Source organism: Aquila chrysaetos, chromosome 5, assembly GCF_900496995.4.
Source record: "Aquila chrysaetos chrysaetos chromosome 5, bAquChr1.4, whole genome shotgun sequence".
Lineage (NCBI taxonomy): Eukaryota > Metazoa > Chordata > Aves > Accipitriformes > Accipitridae > Aquila > Aquila chrysaetos.
The window spans coordinates 63232159-63255188 of NC_044008.1; the positions used below are offsets into that span (position 1 = coordinate 63232159).

Genomic DNA, 23030 nt, shown 5'->3' on the forward strand with positions numbered 1-23030 from the left:
TGGGTAGGGTGGAGGGTCTAGGCAAATCTCATCTCTAAACCCAGCATCACTAGTGACTGTAGGAAGACCCACAGCCATGTTTGCCTTAGGCTCTTCCAAGACAACAGTTCACAGCTCTGCCCAGTTCAGGCCAGTGTGGACCAGAACTTAGGAGGAGATGTCATTGAGCATATAAACACCATGGGCTGTGGGACTGGGCAGGGCAGGAAAGGGGCGAGGGGTTAGGGTTACAGCTGCACAGGCAGATGTCAGGATTCCTGCTTGTTGTAGAGGTAACAGTCTCCATTTTCCTGGACCTATGCATCCAGTCCTGGGTTTTGTAGGCCCTGCCGAATGGGCTTTCTGCTTGCTCAAAGGTGATTTATTTTTACAAATTTAAATAAAATCCCCTCAGCCATTTTTGAGTAATACTAGAGTTAAAAAGACTATTTTCCTATTTAAAAATGTTCTAGCTAGACTGTTTTTATTAAATCAAAGTTAAGTCAAATAAAGACTGCAGTTTGAAAGTTCAGACTCGGGCAAGAGCTAGTCCTCTCTGAGGAGCTGTGCCCATGACAGACAGGTGTCTGTCCAATGCCTGCTGAACCACCACAGATCACCAGCCTGCAGCTGGAAAGAGTATGGAGTAGCGGCCAGATCCTGCCTGACTGGGGTGTGCTCACCCTGTACCCTCAGAAGATGGGATGCAACAGGGCAGGAGAAGGAGGAGGGGGTCACACACCTTGCACTTGCTTCTCCTTACACGTCCTGGCAGATCCCCAAAGACAACAGATGGGAGTTTCATCCCTTTCACCCAACTCATTCCCAGGCATTGCCTCCTTCAGTGGCATAATCTTGGATGGTGGGTCCCTGCTCCCTCCAGCTGCTCTCCCCCATGTATTTGTGGGGTGAAGGATAAAGGTGGGAGTGGTGAATACACCTGTATGGGTGCCCTTCATTGGGGTGGGATACGAGGAGACACTGACATCTTGCTTTCTCCTCACAGCAATCCCAACTACTGACCCTCCACCCTGTGGTGGGGGGGATGGGGTAGAAGGTCTCTGCCGTGACAACCCAACAAATGGCACTGAGTGGGACAGGGATGCTCTGCCCTTGGCAGGGACAAATCTGCTACAGGGCTCTGTGGTGTCGTGCAGGGCAAAGGGAGGTGACTGCTGTGTACTGCTGTGGAGGGCAGCCTGTGAGGCCATGGGGTGCCCCCCTCCCTCTTTGTTCCCCGGCCGGGTGCTCATCAGGCTGCTCCACCGGCCCTGCGGGAGCTGTCACACCAGAGAACGTGACATCAAAGGCAGGCCTGGGTGCCACTCGACATGCGTGACACTTGGTGGGCCTGCCAGCTCCTGAGATGATGTGAGATGAAGGGAACAGGCTGTTCCCAAACAGGAAAGGCAGGAAGAGCCGAGCCCCCATGCTGTCTAAATGTGCAAAAGAAAGGAAAAAGCAGCAAAAGGAGGAGAGCAAAGGGCTGGAGGGATGCCCAGACTGTGGGGGGCTCTTCTCACTTGGAGACTCTGCAAACAGCCCAGCCTAGAGGGGCTGCAGGGGCGGAGCCATGTCCTGGTGGGCCACCAAGCCAACAGCCCTGGGGGCATGAACCCCTGACACAGGGTCAGCTGCAAGGCAGATGCTCGTGGTGCTGCAGGGCTTAGTGCAGTCCCTATCCGCATGTCTGCTGGGTGTGCTGGGAGGCAGCTTTTGCCTGTGGGCACCTGGAGATATTTCTTTCTTTGCCTTCCCATAACATAAACCGTGTGGGAAAACGGATGCAAAAAATAAGGATTTGAAAGCTAGAGAAAATGTGGTTTCTTTACATCACCAAACAGTCTGCCCCTTTACAAGTCCATGTCATCTTTTCCATTGTTATCATATTATCTTAGGTATACTTTGATATCTGGGACTGTAGAAAAGAAGTGCCCTCACTGGTGTGACTTAGTCTGACTATGGGCAGACTCTGGGCCTGGTTCTCTGCTGTGCTACTCCAGTCTGACACCAGTACATTGCCATGATGACATCATTTGGATTATTTCTGATTTATAGTGTTTGAGAAAAATTGGGTCCTGTACAATAATGCAAACAATCAAAGACGCAAAGCAAAAATAGTGCCTTCAAGCTGCACTTTCACATTACATGATATTTTGAGGAGTTAATGTTGAAAGCCTTAGAGTGCACAAAAGGCATTTTCTTAATTTCATATATTATACAGTTGCCTAAAAGAAATGGCAAACAACTCCTCAGCCTGAGCATGCTCTGCGCAGGCTGAATTGTGGGCTTTTCTGTCCATCAGCTTTCTACCAACAGATCTCCACTGAAACTCAGATCAATATCTGCCAGCAAGACTAGTTGCTGGACCCATGTCCAAGGAAAAACAAATGACCCTTGCAGAGGCCAGGGCCAAATTCTGCTCTCTGTTACATTGATCTCAAGCAATTCTGCTGAAGACAAGTTATCTAAAGCATCCCATGCTCTGTGAGAGCAGATCGGGTCTATCAGTGCCTCTGCAAACAAAATTCCCTTTCCATTTCTTCTCCACTGACCAACTTCACATAACCCTAATTCCCCAGCAAATCCCTTAACTATGGTTAGAACACCAGTCTCTTCCTAAGACCTTGAAATGCCACATTTCAGCCAAAATTATACCAAACGCTTGGATCACAAAGAACATGGTAACTGCCTGAAGTCTGACAACAGCATTTAAGGCTGACCCAGAAATACCGAGCTGAGGAGCCACTGTCATTAAATCTTAAAATGTTGCCATCAAAAACACCCTCAAAAACACCACACATAAAAATAATGATGAGCGGCAAACTCAGAAAATGCAAGAGATGCTAAACCAGCATTTATCCAGTCTCACTTCCCTTCTATTGACACCGCTGGGTGAGGAACTTACCGTTCTTCCGCTCCGCAAAGGGTGGTGGCTGGAGCTTGGTGCCATCTCTCACTTCGCTGGCAGCCTTTTCTTTGGGTGCCTTTTCTTCTTCATTTCCACTTGGTGCACTTTTGTGGTCCGAGCAATCCTGTTTGATCACACCATTCATCACCGTGCCTGAAAGGATTGGTCCAGATTCTGGCTGCTCCACTTTGGATGATCAGGTAGAGAAGCAGACACCAAAGTGGCCTCTGGAAGAGAAGAGAAGCAGCTAAGGACCAAGTCCCTGACCAACCCTTGGAATAGTGAACAAAGACTGGCATTTGTGAAACAATCAGATCACAGAAAATTAATTACTCTATCTGTTCTCTTGCATTAGACACATTGCAGGGGAAGACTTCAAGATTCGCTATTGCCTGCTTGATTCTGTTCTCCTTGTCTTCTGGGTTTGCATCCTTGACTGCTTTGCTGGAAGAATTTCCACCCATTAGCACAGATTATTTGCAGAAAGCCAGGGGTTTTATGAAAAAACACAGTCATTGGGCACCCACATGAGAGAGCTCTTGAACTGTTAGATATACAGAACAGATCTACAAACGAGAACAATTTTCCTTTATATAAGGCTCTGGTTTGCTGAGAAAACTGGGTGACAGAAATAATTCCACACAACGCAGAATAGGCTGATAATTACATGATACGGATAGCAAATGACAAATAGCAAACACCAGCTAGCTTTTACACCAGGAAGTGTACAAACACCCTGCAAAGTAAAATATGTATGCAAAAACTATTCTTTGACATCAAAGTTGTGATTAGCACACATGATGGAGTTAAAGCCTTTATGAAGAATTTGACCACGTTAGGTAAAAAATTTTGAGAGTTTTTGAAGAATGGGAGGAGTTGTTTGTTTACCACATTGTTCTATTCCAAGGTTTATGTGGGGTTTATGGTCAAAATAGATCAGGAAATCTCTCAGGAAATTCTGCAAATTCAGGTTGTGTTTCTACAAACATCTGGGCAAGGAGGTGCTTCCCTTGATGGCACTCATATCTCACCAGAAACAGGGAGAGGAAGGATTCAGCTCACGCCAAATGTATTTGTGGGATGCAGGCACATGACGCAGGAGGAGCTGCTCATACTAAGCACAGCAGAAGAAAGCTGCAAGGACTGTTTCAACAAAGCATTGTCCAAAAAAAATCTCCAGATGCTAAGTGAAAGTGAATGCCTGTAAGAATCAGCACCAGCTCCTAATGAGTCCCATCAGGAAAGAGCTGAGGAGGGCTAAAAAAGGTCATTTGTAGAGAACAAGAATAGAAAAGTGCAAGATTGATTCAGTGATAAAATCTGATTTAATACAAAAAAGTTACAAATTTACTGTATAAGGAAGTAAGAATAGTGCATTGTATACGATACCATCTCCTCCATGCTACGTGCGCCAGGACTGTCTCACACCCCTCTTTCTACCCTGCACTAGCAGGGATTTTGCCATCTGCTTTCTTATCCATCTCACTGTCCACCCCCACCTGCCCTAAGCATTCCCCCACTGGCTGCAGGTCAGATACTGCATCCGTCTGTCCTGCTTCACACTGCGTTTCGATGCTGGGAGATTCCATGTAGCGTGCCCATGGGGTGGAAGCACTGGCCAGGGAGGAGGTCTCAAAGATGCATGTGTCTCTCTGTCACTTTGCAGGTGGGACATAAAACTGTCCCCATGTGCATCGCCTAGGACAGACTGTGTCCATACCCAACCCTGCTGTCTGGGCTTTGAAACAAAATGCAAAACCACTCTTGATACAAACTCAGCCCTTACCACCAGACCCTCCCTTCTGCTGTGCTTCCCACCACTGCCTTCTCCACTCGCTTTTGCGGCCCTTTCCCCATCTCCTGTGCTCAACTATTCCTATCAAGATCTGACATTCTGCCACTACACAGGTAAACAGCCCTGCAGGCATCCAGACAGGCCAGGGCTGTGTTGTGTGCCACATATTTGAACTGACAATCTCAGTTTCCACCTCTGCTTGAGCATTTAAGCTCCCTTGAGCAGCTCATGGTCTTATTTCTAGCGGTGCGACTGCTATGCAATGCATCATCCCCACTGTGATGGGCAACCAATCTACTGCACATCCCTCCACCGGTGGCTGTAGGGCTGCAGACCCACTTTGGCACAAGCAGCATTAGCCCCTAAGCTCTCTATTTAATTCATGACTAATGTGGAACATGCAAAAAGTGTTTACATTACTATTTTAAAATGTACATTTTTTTAACTTTTAGAAGTTGCTGATATGATGCATCTTTCCAGTGGAAACAGTCGGTGATGACAGGACAATCCAGCAAACTGCATCTGCTTACAAAAATGAGACTTTGTTCAACTGAACACTAAATCTTTGATAAATTAGTCAGGGCTTTGGTGACGTACATGTTGAACCAATATGACAGTTTTATATGGATTATGATTATTAATGTTTTTGGAAAACTAGAAAGCATGAGCCAGACATCCAGTGCTGAAGCTGCAAGACCACCAGCAGAGGTAAGAGCCTTTCAGGAAGGCTTCTTACAGGCACTGTGTACAATCTTTTTGCACTCAGAGCATATGCAACATTTTAATTTGCAGTGAATGTACTGGGGTTCTTACTGCCTGAGCCAGGAGGTCACGCTGCGACCCCAGAGATGCATGCTTTCACAACACATTCAAGTACCACTGGCTCAATGGTGTTTTTTTCTGAAGTCAAATTTGGCCTCAAAACATTCCACATTGTTCACTCACTTCAGCCTGAACTGATTGTATTTACAAAGCTTAAGCACACTTTTGAGCTTCAGAGCACATGTCCCATCAACCACTGCTGCCAACACACAAATTGCAAGACTATACACAGTACAGGCCATGTCCTATCTTTCTCTGCCTATAAATATTAAATTCATAAAGCTGGACTACCATGGTAGCTCATGGGTGCTTCCTTGTAAGACACTGGAGATCCTCTGGAGCAGATGCTTGGTTCACAAGCGTCCTTGCTTTCTGTTCAGAGAGCAATGTAGCACGGATGTGGATCAGATTCACTTCCCCCTAGACAAGCTTGCCCACCCATAAAGGCCTAGATGGGGCTTGGTTGTGTCTCTTTCCCAAGGGCTTTGGCTCACATATAAATCAAGGGTCTTCTGAGAGCAGCCTCTGTCAACCCGGTCAGGGAAGGGGTACCACAACCACAGCCTCCCTGGCTAGATCTTTTCCTGGGCTAAGTCAGTGCAGCTCCACAAGGGCCAGACACTTCATCTTATGTATGGCTTTTCAGGAGAAGGCATGGGTTTCCTGGTTGATGCAATGCCTGCATCCCACTGCCACTTCCCAGTGTTCTTCAGGCCAAAACTGAGGGCATGGGAACACAACTCTTCAGTTCTAGTGGAGAGGAGAAGAGGGAGAAAGCACAACTGGCACGAAGCCCCATGGTCCCCGAAGCCTGTAGCTGGGTGCTGAGCTTGTCACTGAGGGAGCCTGAGCCCTGTGTTAGCCCTGTATCAGCCCTGTGTCCCTGGGACATGGGCCGGGCTGGATGGACTCTTCTCCTGACTGCTTCTGGGGCAGGGACTGGCCAGGTGAGGTACCTGAGCACTTTTGGGTATGGCCAGGTCATGCCACCCATGGCACCATCTCACATATTCCCTTCCTTGACTTTGAGTCACAGCAGCATAGTGTGCTCATGCGTTCTCCAGTGACTGTCACCCATTGTGTCCCTAATGGCTGCTGCTGCTGAGCTTGGGGCCGTGACACAGGCAGTTCACATTGGCCCTGCCCTGCACATTGACCACTCCGCACAAACACGCTTGGATGCTGCCTTTCTCCCGCTCCTGCTGTTGCAGGAGGAGGTAACAGAGCAGCACACCCGGACAGGGTGCCCCTCTCCCCCATCTCCCGGGCAGCCAGTGTGCTGCCCAGACACTCAGAGATCTGCAGTCCTGCTCTCTGGGGATGAACGTTTCTGCATGGAGGGAGCAGGTTTGGAAAACAGAAATCGAGGCAAGTGCAGCACAGGCATATCCCTGGTAAGTGGCATGGACCTGGAGCATGGCTGCATGTTCCCTGACCCCCCTTTGGGTTTCAGCATTCCTCACCGTCCAGCCAGGGTAACTCAGTGAGGAGATAGCCCCTGCATGGGGGCAGCTTGGGGAGACCCGCTCTGCCTCAGAGCTAGCTGTCAGGAGGAAGACATGGTCCCTGTTCCCACCACCCATCACAGCAAGGGCCTGTGTGTCTGCTGTTTCCTCCAGCCTCCCCTTCCCGTCTCTGCTGAGCCCTGGCTGTGTCCCTCTGCTACCTGGCAGCCCCCAGCCCACCACCAGCAACCTGCAGGTAGGGTCACAGCCAAAAACTGCTGAGCATCAGGGCTAAACCCTGAGCTATCACTGCCCTCATCCAGCCTGGGTGCTTGGTGCTGCTCGGGCCTTGCAGAGGTGCTGTTGTGAAATCACCCAGTATTAACTGGAGGAAGAGCTCGAGTACACCGCCTACCCACATGCGTGTCACCTGGGGCTCTGCAGGCTGCTCTGAGTTTGTCACAGCTGCGAGGAAGTCATTTTTCCCACACAGTAAAACTTTCCATGATTTTTATAATTTTCCCTGATCCCAAATTGAGATGGGAAGATACTGCAAAACAAACAAGATAAAAAAAGGGTAGCAGGTAACTCATAATTTTTCATTGGATAATTCTAAAATATTTTATTTTTTTAACATTTTTAACTTCTTCTTTGGAAAAATGAACTAAACCACTGAAATTAAAAATTATTTTAAGAAATGGGGAAAAACTTTATCCCCCCGAGAAACAGTTTTGGCTTCAGCAGCTCATCTTCCAATAAAAAAATAGTTCGGCTGGAAAATTCCTAAACTCAAAAATTTACTGTCCTGGTCTCAGCAATCCCCTTCCACATCTCAGGTCTACACATGTCAAGCAAATGCCTGGATCAAGCTTCTTACTAGCTTTCCAGGAGTGAGCTTCGTGCCAAGGTGCATACCAGAAATAGGATCTGCCACTCGTTGGAGCCCTGTTCCGGAATCTAACGTAGGGACAGACACTTCTTCCTCTGCTCAGTGCCAATGCTCTCGTGCAAATACACCTTGGCAACCCAAAAAGAAAAGAAAAAAAGGAGATGGAGAGTCTCTCTGTCACATGAAGCATGCAGGGCTCCAGTCTCAATCCTAGTGTCTGAGCAGAGGCCTCCAGAACCGTTTGAGATACCCCTGCTCAACTGGCAAATAGGATGCAGAGCCTATGGCAGCTGGACCTGAGGCACCTCTACAGGCTTAAGACACTCATGTTTAGGCACCTGGCTCCTGCCTGTAGCCTGCATAGGATTAGGCACAACACCTCAAAGTGCACTTTTCTTCTAACCTTTAGAAATGTCTTGATGAATGACACTTCCACAAGGCTGGCTCCTGCTTAGGTTACCGTGATGCAACTTTGATGGTCTGCACAGTTATTCCCTGCCCAGCATGGACCCATACATCTAATCTTCACTTTCTACCTTCTCACCTTTTCCCCTGTGCCACCTCCTGCATGCACCGAGATGGGAATGAGCATAGCTTACACTTCCTCAGATACTGGATTCATCTAAATCCTTTCCTGTTTGCTCTATTGGAGGTTGAAGTGGAAGTAAATACATTTAGCTCTTATGCATATGCAGTGCCTCTTAAGCAATCATGACCCACCATAAAACTTTAAATACCCAAAGAGAAAAAACAGGAGAGAGATATTCAGAGATGCAGTTCAGCCTTATCAAATTTTTCACGTGTTTGTTGTAGTGTGTTTGTATTCCTAGGCTTCTGCTTGCAGGAATGTTGCTGATAAAACCATCCCACTAAACATGGACTTCTTGTGTTTTAGCTGATGTTTACAGTGCTCAGACAGTAAAAGTAGCTCTGGGTTCCCATGGGCAAATGTCCTGTGGACATTTGCACTGTCTTGTTGCAAATATTGTTCAAAGCCTGCTACATAGAAGCTCCAGCACGAATCCTGCCTGGTCCTCCTTAGAGCCATGTCAGGTTTGACAAGGCAGAAGACAACTCTGACCACTTGCCCCTGCACCCAGAACAACAAGAGACCTTTGCTCCTCTGAGACCATCCAAGGGCTGCCAGGAAATGCACCACTGCTATTATCTCATTGTTTTCCTTGCAGACAATGTCCCCATTGGATGATTCCCCTCATTGAACTCCCTCATGCCTCCTCAGGGACGCAGAAAGCCCCATCCTGTGACGGTGCTGAGGGCAGCGGCACGGCGTGGAGCCTACAGGCTGTTTCCCACAGATCTGTGCATTTCTCCCATGCCCTGGAGAAGTGACCTGCTCACCATGTCAACCTCCACGCAAGGAGATGCAGCTCAGGAGGAGCGCCTGGAAAGGCAGCCAGCGGACTTCCCCAGTGAGGAGAAAACAAACCAAGGAAACCTGCCACAAGCCTGGATACCCCCTTCACTGACAAGTTATTCCATGCAGCTTTTTGTGCAAACCCTCTGTGGGGCCAGTGCCAAGACCCAGTGAACAGAGCTGTGCAAATATGATGCCGTGAAATCTTCACTCAAGGCAAACTCGCCTAGTATTTGGTCACACTGTAATCCCCACACTCAGCAAGGTTTGCCAACTGTTTGCACCCCAGGGGTTTTAGGATAGTATCTCCTTCCCAGCCTCCAAATTCCCAGCGTTGATATCTGCTCCAAGCTGCCCATAGGCCATGCGGCCTGAGATGGCAGCAAAGAGCCCAGTGATGGAAAGTGGCAGCTGTCTTCATCCAGGACAGTTCCTGGCCTTCAGCCTGGGGAGGATGATGAGAGATAGGGCTGTTCTCAGAGGAGCATCTCAGCTCTGACCTCAGCCCTGTCCCCTCGAGCTATTTTGAAAAGAAGTGATTTCTCCTTAATTTTTCACAGAATGAAGCTTTAAGTGGTGAAAAATAGTAGAGGAAGTGCCGATCAGGAAATGGGCTATTACCCCAGATACTCCCAAGATCCACCTTTCTGTCAGTCCTCTAAATAGGCTGAAAATATCTGGGACAAAATCAGACTGACAAATTGTATGCTTCTGAAAAAATTGATCTTAAAGTTAATGTAAACTCATAGTGATCAGATTCACTGGTGCAAATTCCATGAGAACCGGTTCCCTGCTTGTGCATCCATGTCCATGGCACATCTGCTGGCACCCAAGGGCCCTCCCCAGGACAAGGACTCCCTTATGCTGCACTGTGAGCACAGGCAGGCTGGTGTGACCTCTGTAATGTAATTTATTATATTCTAGTAGCACCCAGAAGCTAATCTGGAGAGTACATATCATGTGCAGCATTGCAGGTCATGTCACCATGTGGTAGCAAGGAAAGACAAACACAGAAAATGTCAGAATTGAGAAGAACCTTAAAAATGAGACTGAATGACTATAGTTAGATATGGTGGCACATGGTGACCATCACAAGAAGGTAAGGCTACCAGGGCAATGGGTTGGCACAGTGATGTAGCTAGAGTCTAACACTGTGGCAGGAGGTGTCTCCCTGGAGGGCAACCTGATGGGCTCTGACTATCGTCAGGACATACCAAAGAGCTGTCAGCCCTCTTTAACCTCCTGCTTGCAGTGCTGCAGAATCAACACAACTGCTGTCTCCTTCCCTTGCTAGCAAATTTCCCATGAACATGGGATGTGTGGGCATGCCTGGCAGAGCCTGCAGCATGGGTGGGACCTGGGATGAGCTCGTGGGGATATTTCTGAGTGACGAACTGTATGGAAAAGGCAATGGCAAAGCACTTCTCCCGTTCCATGTCTGCTTGCTTCTTCTGCAAGACCTTGTGATTTTTAGGGCAATACCGGGTCAGTATTAACCTTCCAAAAGGTGACAGCTTTAACCCTTTGCTAAACAACGAGCTTTCTCAGGGGAACTGGGAGGAGGCCTGTGCTATACAATATCCCTTAGCTGACATCTGTGGAAAATCCACAGTTGTGCTCACTGCCAGCTGTCTGATCGGACCCAGAACACCAACAGTCTCCAGTAAACATCCAGGGCCTTGAGAACAGTGTGTCTCAGGTTGGTGACCCGGTGCAGCTCTCAGTTCTCTCCCTGTGGTTGGCATCCATCTGACCAAATGTCACGGTGCAAGTGCAGGCACTAGAGCTAGGCACTCTCAGCTCCCTTTGCATTCACAAGGGTGAAACAGGAATTTCTAGTGCCTGTCTGTAAGCTGAGGAGTAGGTGAGATGATCTGCTCCCTAAACCACCCATTTCTTGCCACTGGCTGTAAAAAGACCCTGTGTGATGGACTCAAATGGAGAGGTCTAGAATTAGCTGACACAGTGGTCACACTGTACCACTTCCAGTGATTATTCCAGGGTGTTCAATCCACAGCCCCAGCTTTGCTTGGAGTCCCTTCATTCACAGCAACTTGAATAAGAAATTATTTCTTTGCTCCAAATGGCATTTAACACAGCCCTGGTCACTCTACAGCCAGCAAGCAAGCAAGTAAGCTCTCCCCAAATCAAACTCCACAACAGAGGGGGCACGTTGTCATCACTGCTGTGGCCAGGAGTGAAAATCTGAGCCCTTGTACATCATGTTGCCCAAGAGAGCTGGGAATTTTGGAAAATCTCTATGCAAATGGAGCACTTGCTCTGTGACTGATCAGCATCATACTTGGACATCTCATTGAGCCAGCACTCCCTATGTTGGCAGTTGGAAGAGATAGGCTCTTTGGTGAGCCTGCTAGTGTGGATAAGTTAGGTGCTGAGACAGGGTGGAAGGGATACCCCTTTTACATGCATTGTCCTCAAGTTTTGATGCCTTCTTTTACGGCACTACTGCTCCTCTGCACAGGCTCTGTATTGGCACAGAGGCAGCCGCAGCTCCTGGCACCATCCAGGGAATGATGTCCCCGCAGCCAGCACACTGCTAACAGAACCCATCCACAGGAGGGGTGTGAGTGATGGATGGTGGTGTAAGGGATTGATGGCAGTGATAATGCTGGGACATTGTACTGCGGTCCAGACACACACAGCAAATGCTCCAGAGGGAAAGGGGGAAAAAGAGTCATCCACATAGGGTGGAAGAATGAAAGCTTTGAAAAAAGGAGCAGAGTCTGCCTGAGCAGCGAGACTACAGGAGCCATAGTAGTAAAATTTCATTTCTGGATGTCAAAGACAGAGGACATGTCTTCATGTTGACATGCGGCAGCCCGAGCACTCCAGCTGTCTCAACTCCTGTCCTTGTACAGAGCTTATTCAGGTCTGGTCATGGCAACAACATTGAAGGTATGGATGGCAGACCCAGGGCTGGTACTTTGGCCTTTCTGCAGACTTCATGTTGCCTACTGCCACATGACACAACCCCTGTAGAGACTCCAGCACTTTTTCCTAGTGCCCTGTGCTGATCCCTGACACCTGTGAGCAAGCCCCTTGCCACTAAAGCCAGCCTGCTCTCCCATTTACAACCTCTTTCCATGCTGAGAAAGAGATGCAAACACCCAGAAGGCCAAAGCTACAACCCTGCTCCCTGCAGTCTCCAGAAATGCAGTACAGTGGATGGAGAAGTTGGGTTGGGAGCTGAGCCACAGCACAAACCTACACAGTCATCCACAGCCTCTGCCCTGACCATGGGCTAGCCCTGGGCAGGGCAGAGGGGCTACAAGCCCTTATTACTCAGGCTGCTGCACTACTGCCCTCTGCTACAAGCACTTTGAGTTTTGTCAACTGTGGTTGTGGTTTCTGCATTTGGCTTGAGATTAAAAGTACTTAAGGATTGCAGTTCACGTGCTACCTGGCATTTGCCACCAGTTCTTAGCCCTGCTCATGTGTCTGGGGCTATTTCCTGGCAAAAAAAGTAGTCTGTTAAAAATACTACTATAACTTTACTGGACAACACATGCAAATAGTTCTGAGTTAGATAAAATACCTCTTTATGAATCTGGGCCATGCTTGTAGTTTTTAAACTAATCTTAAAATAAACATAAAGTCTTAAAATAAGTGGTAATGTTCTAAGTATGCTGAAAATGCTCAAAAAGTGGCTAACAACCCCAAATTTGTTCTTGCTGCTTGTTCTGTTTGCAAAATTGCTTTTAGGCTAATCTTGTGAATTGTCCAGGTCTGACTCATGAGTCCTGTGTGCTGGGGCTGGTGGTGCTTGGATCACACCGGTTACTGCTGAGACACTGGATGCAGGGCCCTGCACACCTGGGGACAGCCCCGTTCCCAGCAGCCTTTGTGGGCTAAGGACACAGGCAGGATGAGGCTTTTGACAGAAGTAGCAGTTATTTCTAAACTATTATTTGATTTGATTTTGTTTTATTTATAAAAATTTAGCAATTAGCTGTTTCTGCGAGTGGCAGTGCAACCTGGACTGTTTACAAAGGACAAACAATGCTCCTAATTCAAAGGAAACAGCATTATTTTCAGAATTTGTTTTAAATCCAGCCTCAGCCAAAACTCATGTTTTTCAACTTTTCTGGTGAAATGGGAATCCCTCGTGTCTAGAAGTGCCCCCTGGTACTTAACATTACCAATATTGCTGTTGCCATTAATACTGACACTGCTTCTACTACCAAGTCATGGCTCTGACAGCTACATAGTGAGCAGGTTTCTCATTTCAACGAAGTGTGGAGGGTTTCTGAGGCCAGGCCCTACAGCAGGCTTACCCATCCTCTTCTGAGATTCCTGAGCTTGTGGGCATAAGTGTCCAAAAAATCCAGGCTGACTTTTCTCATAGCATTGCATTGGATTCAGGAAAAAAACTTACTGACATAGAGAGCTGTCCTGGACTCGGCAACCTGGAGTCTTCCAGGTCATGTCTCTTGCAAGGCTGGTTTGCTTATGAGGGGCCATGCAGCACCAAAATGAGACACTAGCTGAAGTCCCTCAGCCCACATAGGTCCATAGCTCAGTGCTGGGCAGGGCAGCTTCTCTCTGAGACCTAGGTCTGGTTGCCCTGCTCACATGGCATTACACAGCATGAATTCCCTTTGTACTGGGTTTGTGAAATGTGCTCACATCCCAGGGTCACTCCCTCCCCAGTACATCTGTTAAAGACCACTGGAGGCCAGCTGTCAATTCAGGTTCTCCCTGTGTGTGGATTGTGGCACTGGCCACCAGGCAGGTCTAGCTGTGATCAGTCACCCCCGAAAGGCTCTCCCGGTGACACTTGCACCCCTACTAGCAGCTGCCTCCCCACATTTCTGCAAGCAATCATTGACTTCTCTTGTAGAAGGTCATTTGAATGTCTTTGGTTATTGCTGCATCGTTTAACTGTGTCCTAATTTTGCGCCATTTGCAGTTATGTCTGATCTTTGTCTCTCTTATTTTGTTACGTTTTAGAAACGTAATAAACAAAATCTTTCTAAAAGAAAGAAAACATGGCAGAGATTTGAAATGGAAAATGAGTGCAAACTGGACCCATGCCTCTTTATTAGATGCCAGAAGGAGGGGAAGAAACAAAACCCACAATGACAAACACTATTAATAAAGTGACGAAGGCGGTTCTCAAACAGGAGTGCAGCTGGAGGCAGAGCCAGCTTGCTGGCCCTGGACGGTCCCTCTGCCTGGCGCGGGGGCCTCGCCAGCTTGAGTTGGCAGAGGGAGCATTCAGTGGGTGGGAAAGGCCACAGACTGACCTAGCAGGGCTTTGGGAAAGGTCCCAGACTGCTGGCAGAGGACTTGTGCCCAGAGGGTGTGTTCCTGCTGCAGCAGGGACTAACCTGAGCCAGACTATGGAGTGGACCTATGTGTTGGGTGGGTCATGCCCTGTGTGTTGCCTCTCTAGCCCCATGGCTGTGGGTCCAAACACTGAACAAGAACATATCTGGTGACAGGGGTCACATCTAACTCTGCATTCCAGCTTGGTGACCTGGAGCCTCTCTGCCTTTGGCTACCCCAGAAAGAAAGAAGCCAGGAAAGGCAGGGCAGCTGCTGATCTCTGCCATCTCCTTGCTCAAAGTCTAGCAAAACTATGGGGTGTGTTTGTCCAGACCTCTGTCTCTTTTGCCCTCAGCTGTCGGCACGGGCAGCAGCTGGAGCACCATGTGTCTGCTGCACAGAGGGCAGCCATGCCCTGGTCTCTCCCACCAAATCACCTGGGCTTTGGCGTGCATCCTGCGCAAGCCACTGTCACTGCATAAATTAACAGAGCTGCCCAGTAAAAGCTTTTAATAATAAACCCCCATAGGGAATCCAGGGCACAGCCTGTCTTATTGTGTTCATTGATGATGTCAAAATATACTTTAATATGCACAAGAGTCAATAGAAAGTGCCTAAAGCTGCATGGCAGGTGCAAAGGGAATAAGAAGGAACGGAAAGGAGGTCCTATGTGCTGAGGTAAAGTACTGTTCAACCTTTAGGCCTGCTCCACAGCACTTTGCTCCAGAGCCATCACATTCTCCACCACACCCATGAGAAGTCTCAGAAACAGCATAGCTGGCCCTGTGCCAGCACATGGACATCCTTTATGTTCAGGGGTGGACAGAATAGCTCTCAGTGTCCCTGACATCGTATGCCCACAATGCTCAGCAGTGCTGGGAGCAGACTCTGACTGCAGAGCAGTCTGGAATGGGACTGTGCTGTGAGGGGATTCCCTCTCCAGCGTGTTGTGCTCCCCAGCCATCACTGTGGATCGGCGCTGAGCCCTGCAGAGGTCTCCAGGGCAGTCTGATTTTCTGAAAAAAGCATTGCTGCAACTTTCAGATCACAGACACTGCAACTGGAAACCAAGAGTGGGACATTGGTGAAGCTGCCACAAGCTGGAAGAGGCTATAGGGCTTGTGTGAAAGACTCTGCTTCAACTCTTCCCTCTATAGGTTTCAAGCACGCTTCACCTCCTTGCTCCCAGATCTAGTGTAGCCAAGCCTAGGATGTTCCTCAACCTCCTGCTGGACATGCTCAGTGCTGTATGGACCAAGGGACCAGGCCACGTGGTCATAACCAGCCCAGGATTAGCAAGGAAGGAGCCCCTCTCAGCACCTCTCTAGCTTGGTAAATAGTTTTTACAAATGGGACCCATCTTGAGGCAAAAGACATATCCCATGGTTTTCCAGTGTGCTGCAGGAGGCACAAGCCCCCACTTTGAATGAAGGATGATTGCATGATCGTCACAAGCTTGAGAGCACCCTGAGGTGGGTCACTCACTCACTGTCCCATGGCAGTTATGCCCATTAGAGTGAGGAGCTGAACTGTTCATGGGCTGAAGAAAGGACATGCACCAAGTCCTGCAGGAGGCCGCGGTATCTACAGGAGAGGCATCATAGGATATTCATGATTCATACTCATTTCTTTATAGAAGAATGAGCGACTAGGGGATCAGCACCAGTCTTTGGGTCTGATGCCCTAGAATGATCTCAGTGACCAAAGTAGCTAAACATCTACCTGTTCTCCCTGCACCCACAGGACTTTTAAAAGTTAAACTCCTAGGTGAACCCAGGTGTACACACACTTCATCCCATAAAGGAAGGAAAAAAATGCAGATGGACCTGACAGTCCAGCTAAGGGCAAAATGCTGTATGGCTCCAAGTCCAATAAACTTATTACTGTGAGCAAGATACCTCACCCAGGCACACAGGAGTGCTCTGACACTAGAGAAGCAGTGCATCAGATCCAGATCCCATCTCTAACCAAAATGCTATGAAAGAGAGCAAGCTCCTTTCTTCATCCCAAAAGCCAAGGCTGCATCAGGGGGAAAGAAAAGTTGTGGTTCCTTCAGACAACTAACTAAAGCTCTGTAGCATGGGGATGATAAACAATAGTGCAATAAAGAATATCAAGAACTGAAGAACCCCTCTCTTTTTAGCAGTCTTCCAGAGATACTAGAAGCATTCAAGGCCCATTATCTCATGACTTAATTTTTCACTCTAGGATCATTCCTGTCATGTCATAAAATCCCTTCCATTAACTTATCAAGCTTCATCTAGAAACAACATAGGCTCCTTGCCCCTACTTTCCGGTTTGGAAGGCTGTTCAAGAATGTCATTCTTCTACTGGCTAGAAATTTTAATATATCCTCCAATCTAAATTTATCTGCAAAATCACCCAGACTCAAAGCACCAGGCCTGTGACCAAAAAGGGCCATGTTTAGGTAAGTACAGGTGGGGTTATTGCAAGAGACAAGGCTTGGCATTAACTGGAACTCCAAGTCCAGTTGCTAATCTCATCACTGGTCCCTCTCATTTCAGTGACCATGACCCGCAACTCCCTGAAACACCTGAGAAATCAGTTCTCTGGCTGTGTGGGAAAGGATCAGGAGACACAGTAAAGCTGCACAGGCATTACAGACCTCTTTCATCATGGATAACATCGATGCCAGAAAAAGAAAATAATTATTATCCTGCAGTTGTACAAGGACAGATGCCTAGTGTTTCCTTGCAGAATCCAGATTCCTGTTGGAATATCCTTTCTGGAGGAGCTGAGCCTGGCTTGGAAAGGACACACACATAGCTACAAGACAAGATGCAGTGAAATGTCTCCCTTGATGGTTTTGTCTGTATCCTGGCAAGTAAGATCCTTTGGGAAGAGGTGTCTAGGGGTGAGAGAGGAAATCTCCCCAGTCTTGTCAAATACCCCAGAAAGATCACCAATTATAGCTCCCCCTGAGGCAATAGTATTTTATCAATGGATCCCCATCTCCAAGCCACAGCTCACATTAACAGATTTAAGCCTTCCCTAACCACAAACAAATAGGGTCTCAGCACCAAAGATGTCAGTAGGTGTAGCCAGGTTCAGCAATGTAGAGGAGAAATTTTCCTTATAATGCCCAATTACTCAGTACCATGAAAAAGAAACCTGATATGGAGAGCTACAGAGGATATCCTGGTATTGAGTGGCTGAGTGATAAAAATGCAAATGCAAAGTAATGTCCGTGGGGAAAAATAATCCACAGAGAAAAGCAACAAGGATGACAAAAAAAGAGGTGAAATGGGCTGGGACTCTTAGCTTAGAAGGAGAAGACTGAGGCAGGAGACCTCAGTCTGGAGGACTGCCCAGTCAGGAGTGGCCCAAACAGCATTGATAGGAAATGGTTGTTCATCACAGGAACTAGGGAGAATCAATGAAGTGCTCAAGCATCAGGTTTAAAAAAGACAAAAGGAGGGATTTTCTCACCCGCTTTATAGTTAAACTGTGGAACTCTTTGCTGTAGGATGCTGCACATGCCAAAGGGTTGGATGGGTTCAAAAGGCACTCAGATACTTTCATGAAAGAGAAATCCATCACGGGATATTAAACACAGAGATACTAGGCCTGGTTCAAGGAGCCTCTGAGGCACAGATGGTTAGAAAACAGACAGACCCACAGCAAGAAGGGTCCCTGAGCATTCAGTGCTCTCCTCTAGCCATGTCCCCATAGTTGGAGACCAGACACTCAACTAGACTGACCTGTCTTTTGACCCCCAATAAAGCCATTCTTATACTCTCTGTCTTCCACAGATGAATGTGCTGCAGTGACTGCCTATCAAATCTGGTTTGTGGCATGGTGGAGTGCAGGCAGGGAGAAGAAACACGTATGGATCAGGAAAGGATGGAGGTTTGTGGCAAGGGCTCTTGAGGCCTGGCTGAGACTCAATGCACCCAGCACAGCAAATGCTCCAAGGCTGTGAGGAGCTCTATGGCCCCACTGCATCCCCCTGCTGCCAAAGGACATTCCTCAGAACTACTTGCTAAATAATGGAATCTAAATTTCCGCCTTCTTGTGGCAAAGTTAAAAAAAACATTAAAATTAACCAAATTATACCCTGGTCTAAACAAAGGAGGGCTGGGGCTGCCAATTTCACAATTATCCCAAATGGCTCTTAATATGACACAGATAAATACTTTCCAATTACCCAATGGAACAAGGCTGCCCTGGGGGAAATGGAGAACAATATAGAACAGGGGCCAGAGACCCAGGAGATTAAGGATTTACACTCCACTACTCCTGCTGCAATCCACACATGGCAGGGGAGGGACACAGCGGGTGAGAGCCCATCCTCACCCACCCCCTGGTGCTGCAGGTGGGACTGTTCTCCCAGCAGAACACAGACAATGGGACACCAGGGAACGGGTCAGCAAGGGGGATTTATAATAAGGATTTTGCATCTTCTGCTGACAAGAAAGCTGGGGGTGGGCTGAGGGCTGCTGACTGGCTGCAAGGTGCTAGGACTAACACTGTTGTCCTCTCCAGCATGGCTGCAAGTGTAGGGTGCTCTCTGTCTTGGTGCACAGAGAGAATGGATCAAGCGGCCTGGGGCTGTGGCAAATGCTGGTGGTACTGCACACACAACATTAATGTGCTCTGGGCTGCTCCTGGGTCTCATGCTCATCTTGCTGCCCACAGAATTCAGACTGTGGGAAAGCATGAGTTTGAATTCAGGGTGAGGTACCTCTACAGCAGGAGGGCAAGGACAGGCAGTACTCATGCCCAGACTGCTTTGTGTGTTGAGCAGCATCCTTGGATGGCTCTCGGCAATGTGTGTTTGCCTGTATTTTGGCCCTCACTAATGCAGCATCACTTGCAGCATATTCTCTCTGGTAGCTCACAGTCTTCCACTACCCAAGGTTAGCTTAACTACAAAATCTGAAGAAGTTTGCAAGCGAGCTATAGGTTTCTATGCTCTCCACACCCAGGATGCACATGCATGCATTTCCTGGGAGCACGTAGCTCACCAGGAAACTGCATGCTGCAGTAGCTCTGCAGGATTTCTGTCATTCAATATATATATTCCTGGAGACTCTATTCTCTGGCTTCTTTACCCCATTGGTACTCTCTGGCCTTGTAAGTGTCCTCTGCTTAGGACCACTGTCATTGTCACTGTCACAGTGGTCCTAATGGTCGCCCACATGTGGTAAAATGTGGATTTGTTTCTGCAGGAGATCCCTTGTGCATGTACAATGCAGGCAGGAAAGCTTTCTCTGTTATAGATGAGCCCTGAGACTGAGACCCACCTCTCAGAGGCAGACATGTCTGGGAATGCTGGTTTTACAAACCCATGCATTAGACACCTTGTTAGGCCTCATGGAAACCATAAGCTAGACTTACAAACACATGACTTAAGTGAAAAATAACCATGGGCTCCCCTTGATGGACTAGGTGATGTCCACACTCAAGGGTTCCCTCAGACCAGCATTTTCCAGCTTTTCCATGTGCCCAGGAGAGCTGCAGGCATTTGTATCCAAATTACTATCCCATGATCCCTCAGCCCCAGGATCCGAGGTCTGGAGACAGTGCTGGACAACACAGGGACTGTGAGAAAGCAGATGACCAGCTGTGGCAACATCGGCTGCTCCTGACTGTGTGGTTGGGAAAACTGTACCAGGGACCTCATCCAGCAGCCCTTCTCTGGCATGTAGCGCCCTGTGTGAAACACTGCTTCCTTACCTCCTGTTGGCAGCTGCACAGCAGCTGGGAAATGGACCTGGCTGGGGCAGGAGAGGAGTGGGAATGTGATGGCCAATGTGCTGTAGGCAGAGGGACAGGTCATGGACATCCCAGAGCCTGACCAGCCTGCCAGTGGCACAGCTTTCACTGGAAAACAGTTGAGGACCTTCAAAAAGAGGTTGAAGACTGCTTCTGGGCTGCACAATATCCTCAGAAGTCTCAGGATAGGAGCTATTTTTCAGATGAAAATATACTACTGCTTTACCAGGCTTTGCAAAGGCGCTGGGGTAGTGATGGGGTTAAAAAGCCCTCAGGACAGGGACTGTCTGTCACACTCAGGTTTTGGAGCACTATGGCCACCAGAGCCTTGCACAGAGCCTTGGCACTGCACCCAGGGCCACAGCCATCCATCACCAGCACTGCTCTGGACAGGGGTCGTGAGGTCCCACCAATGCACCCCCAACACGAGCTGGTGTAGCCCCGAGGACCAGCTGGGCAGAGGTCTCTGGGGCTCAGGTCTGGCAGCAGCATGGCTGCATTAAGCATGGCTCTGGGCCTGTGCCCTGTCTTGTGGTAAGCTCAGCTCTGCATGCTTGGCCAGGGGAGCCATACCTTCCCCTCTGCACTTTGTTGCATGTGCAGGGGCCCTCCTCTTCCTCAGCCTGCCCATCTCAGTGGACAGAGAGGTGGTTCCCCCATGGGGTCTAGGGTAGGTGCTCCTCACCCTGGGTATCAGCTACAGAGCTCTGCTCATCCCAAGAGTTGAGCAGGAGCTTTATTGCCACCCACAAAGGTCCTCACAATCTCAGAAATGCCTCTTTTCTCTATCACAACGAACCCACAAATTTTGGAAATTTTGCTTTAGAGAAAGATGCTTCTCTCGCAGGGGGAGTTGAGAGCCCAAATCTTGCTCTGGGGATGGCTGAAGGACCTGAGTATGTGAAGATGTGTCCATGCTGTGGGCAGCAGCACAGGGCAGACTGAGCCCTGGGGAGAGGAGCAAAGCCCATGCACTGAGCTAAGGGGGTGGCTCATTGCATCATGCTGTGCCAGGGGTGCTGAGACCTTGCCCTCCCTGCCATCCTTTCGTCCATCCACAAGAGCTTAAGGACCTACCTGTGGCCTCAAGCTCTGGGTCTGCTTAGCCCCAAACCTCCTATCTTGCTTTCCAGGGAGCCAAGGTGCTAAATGCTATAACCATTAATACTATAACACAAGGGAGGATATGGACGTCGGTTACCTTAGAAACTCACAGAGGGGTAATTTTCTGTTTCATATCAGATCCAGAACCAATGCTTTAAAATTACATATAAGCTTGTTGTTTTGGTAGAGTAACCAAAAGCAGATGCTGGATGGAGCAGCCAGCGAGAAGTGTAAGGACTCCCTGTGGGTACGCACAGCCCAGCACACAGAAACAACCAGCCCGAGGAAGGATTTTCTTGCTACCTAAAGCACCCTGCCATGTTCAGAGACAGCCAGCCCGGGGCCACTGCGAGCCCTGCTGCCTCCTGCAGACTGGCCCTGTCATCTCCCCTCTTTCAGGGTCCCTTTGTCCCTTCGGACTGACCCAGTGACAGAGCACATCTTGCATCCTCCCTGATGCTCTGCAGGCCTTTCCTCCCCTGGCTCGGGTGGGTTTGGTGCTCCTATGAACTCCTGGGCAGATGAAGCTTTGTGGGGAAAAGTGGTGTTCCTCAGCCATGGGCTCCCAGGGACAAACTCAGAGGGGGACACAGAGGCCACCAGGGTATACTCAGTACTTCTTAGCTGCCAGGCCACCCATTTTCTCCCCCAGGCCATTTCAGCTCCTCCCTGGCAGCAGTTAGCTGCTTTTCACAGGTAAGCTGAACCCCAGCACTTTACCATGTATAGGATGGGTGCATGATCATTTTGCAAACCATGCTATGTTTGCAAGGGGAAGCCCTGCAAACTAGCTCCATGTACTTTTTGCTCCCACCAGCTCCAGGTGCATGCACATGGCTCACCCCACTCCCTGTACAGCTGAACCCTCTTAACCAGCTGAAAACCTCTACAGGAAAATCCACCATCCCAAACCACTCCGTGCCCGCTTTCCACTAGCTCAGAGCACCCATGAACATACGGGCAGCTAGTGAGCTAGGCACAAGCAGGCACAACCCTTTCCCAAATGTCCCTGGCATCTTCCTGTCCAACCTTTTCTTTGTCTGGGACAATTTGCATGTCACCACGTGGCAAAGCCAGGCTGGTTACAGACGGACTTTTCCTGTGTCCTAGCCTCACCCCACCTTCTGTCTGCAGAGGCTTTGGCTTCTGTACTGAGACCCATGCCCTTGGGAGAAGTACAGGGAAGAGCTGAGAGCACACTGGGACTGGTGGGCACTGCTCTGGGGGACTCTCTTGCATTATTTAGTACTAGTCCTGTTAGTACCTCCCAAGAATCACGCATGTCCTGCTCAGGGCAAGTTTCTCCCCTGTCAGAAGATGAACTAGGGGTGAACACAGAGAAGTGAAGTGTGGGGTACACAGGGGTGACTGCGAGGCCCATGTGCAGGGCAGAGAGCACCACAGGCTCCTCTGCACATCCCAAATCCTTCTGAGCCATAACCAGTGATGGGCCTTTGAAGTCCCCAATCTCTAGTCCATGTTATCATGGATTTCTCTAATTTGATCACTGATCTCAGGTAAGATTTGCGAGTGCCTCCCGACCACAAGTGTCTCAGCAGCACGCTGCAGAGTGAAGCAGAGAAAGCCTGTGCACTGGGAGAGGCAGTGACGGTAGTGCTGCATTAGGGGAGTGAAGAGTCAAGTGAAGAAAGGCGGCAATGAGGAAAAGAGATGAATGCATC

General features: G+C 48.8%; 1 protein-coding gene across 4 annotated transcripts in view; it reads right to left on the reverse strand.

Moving 5' to 3' along the window:
- The window catches only part of MYOCD (myocardin), a 263251-nt gene that overhangs the window by 111787 nt on the left and 128434 nt on the right, over positions 1 to 23030 (reverse strand). For all 4 annotated transcript variants that reach the window (XM_041123914.1, XM_041123913.1, XM_030016296.2 and 1 more), the window contains exon 2: positions 2888 to 3117. In XM_041123914.1, the coding sequence (XP_040979848.1) occupies positions 2888 to 3035 (148 nt within the window). In that variant the 5' untranslated portion in view covers positions 3036 to 3117. The remainder of the gene's footprint in view (positions 1 to 2887; positions 3118 to 23030) is intronic.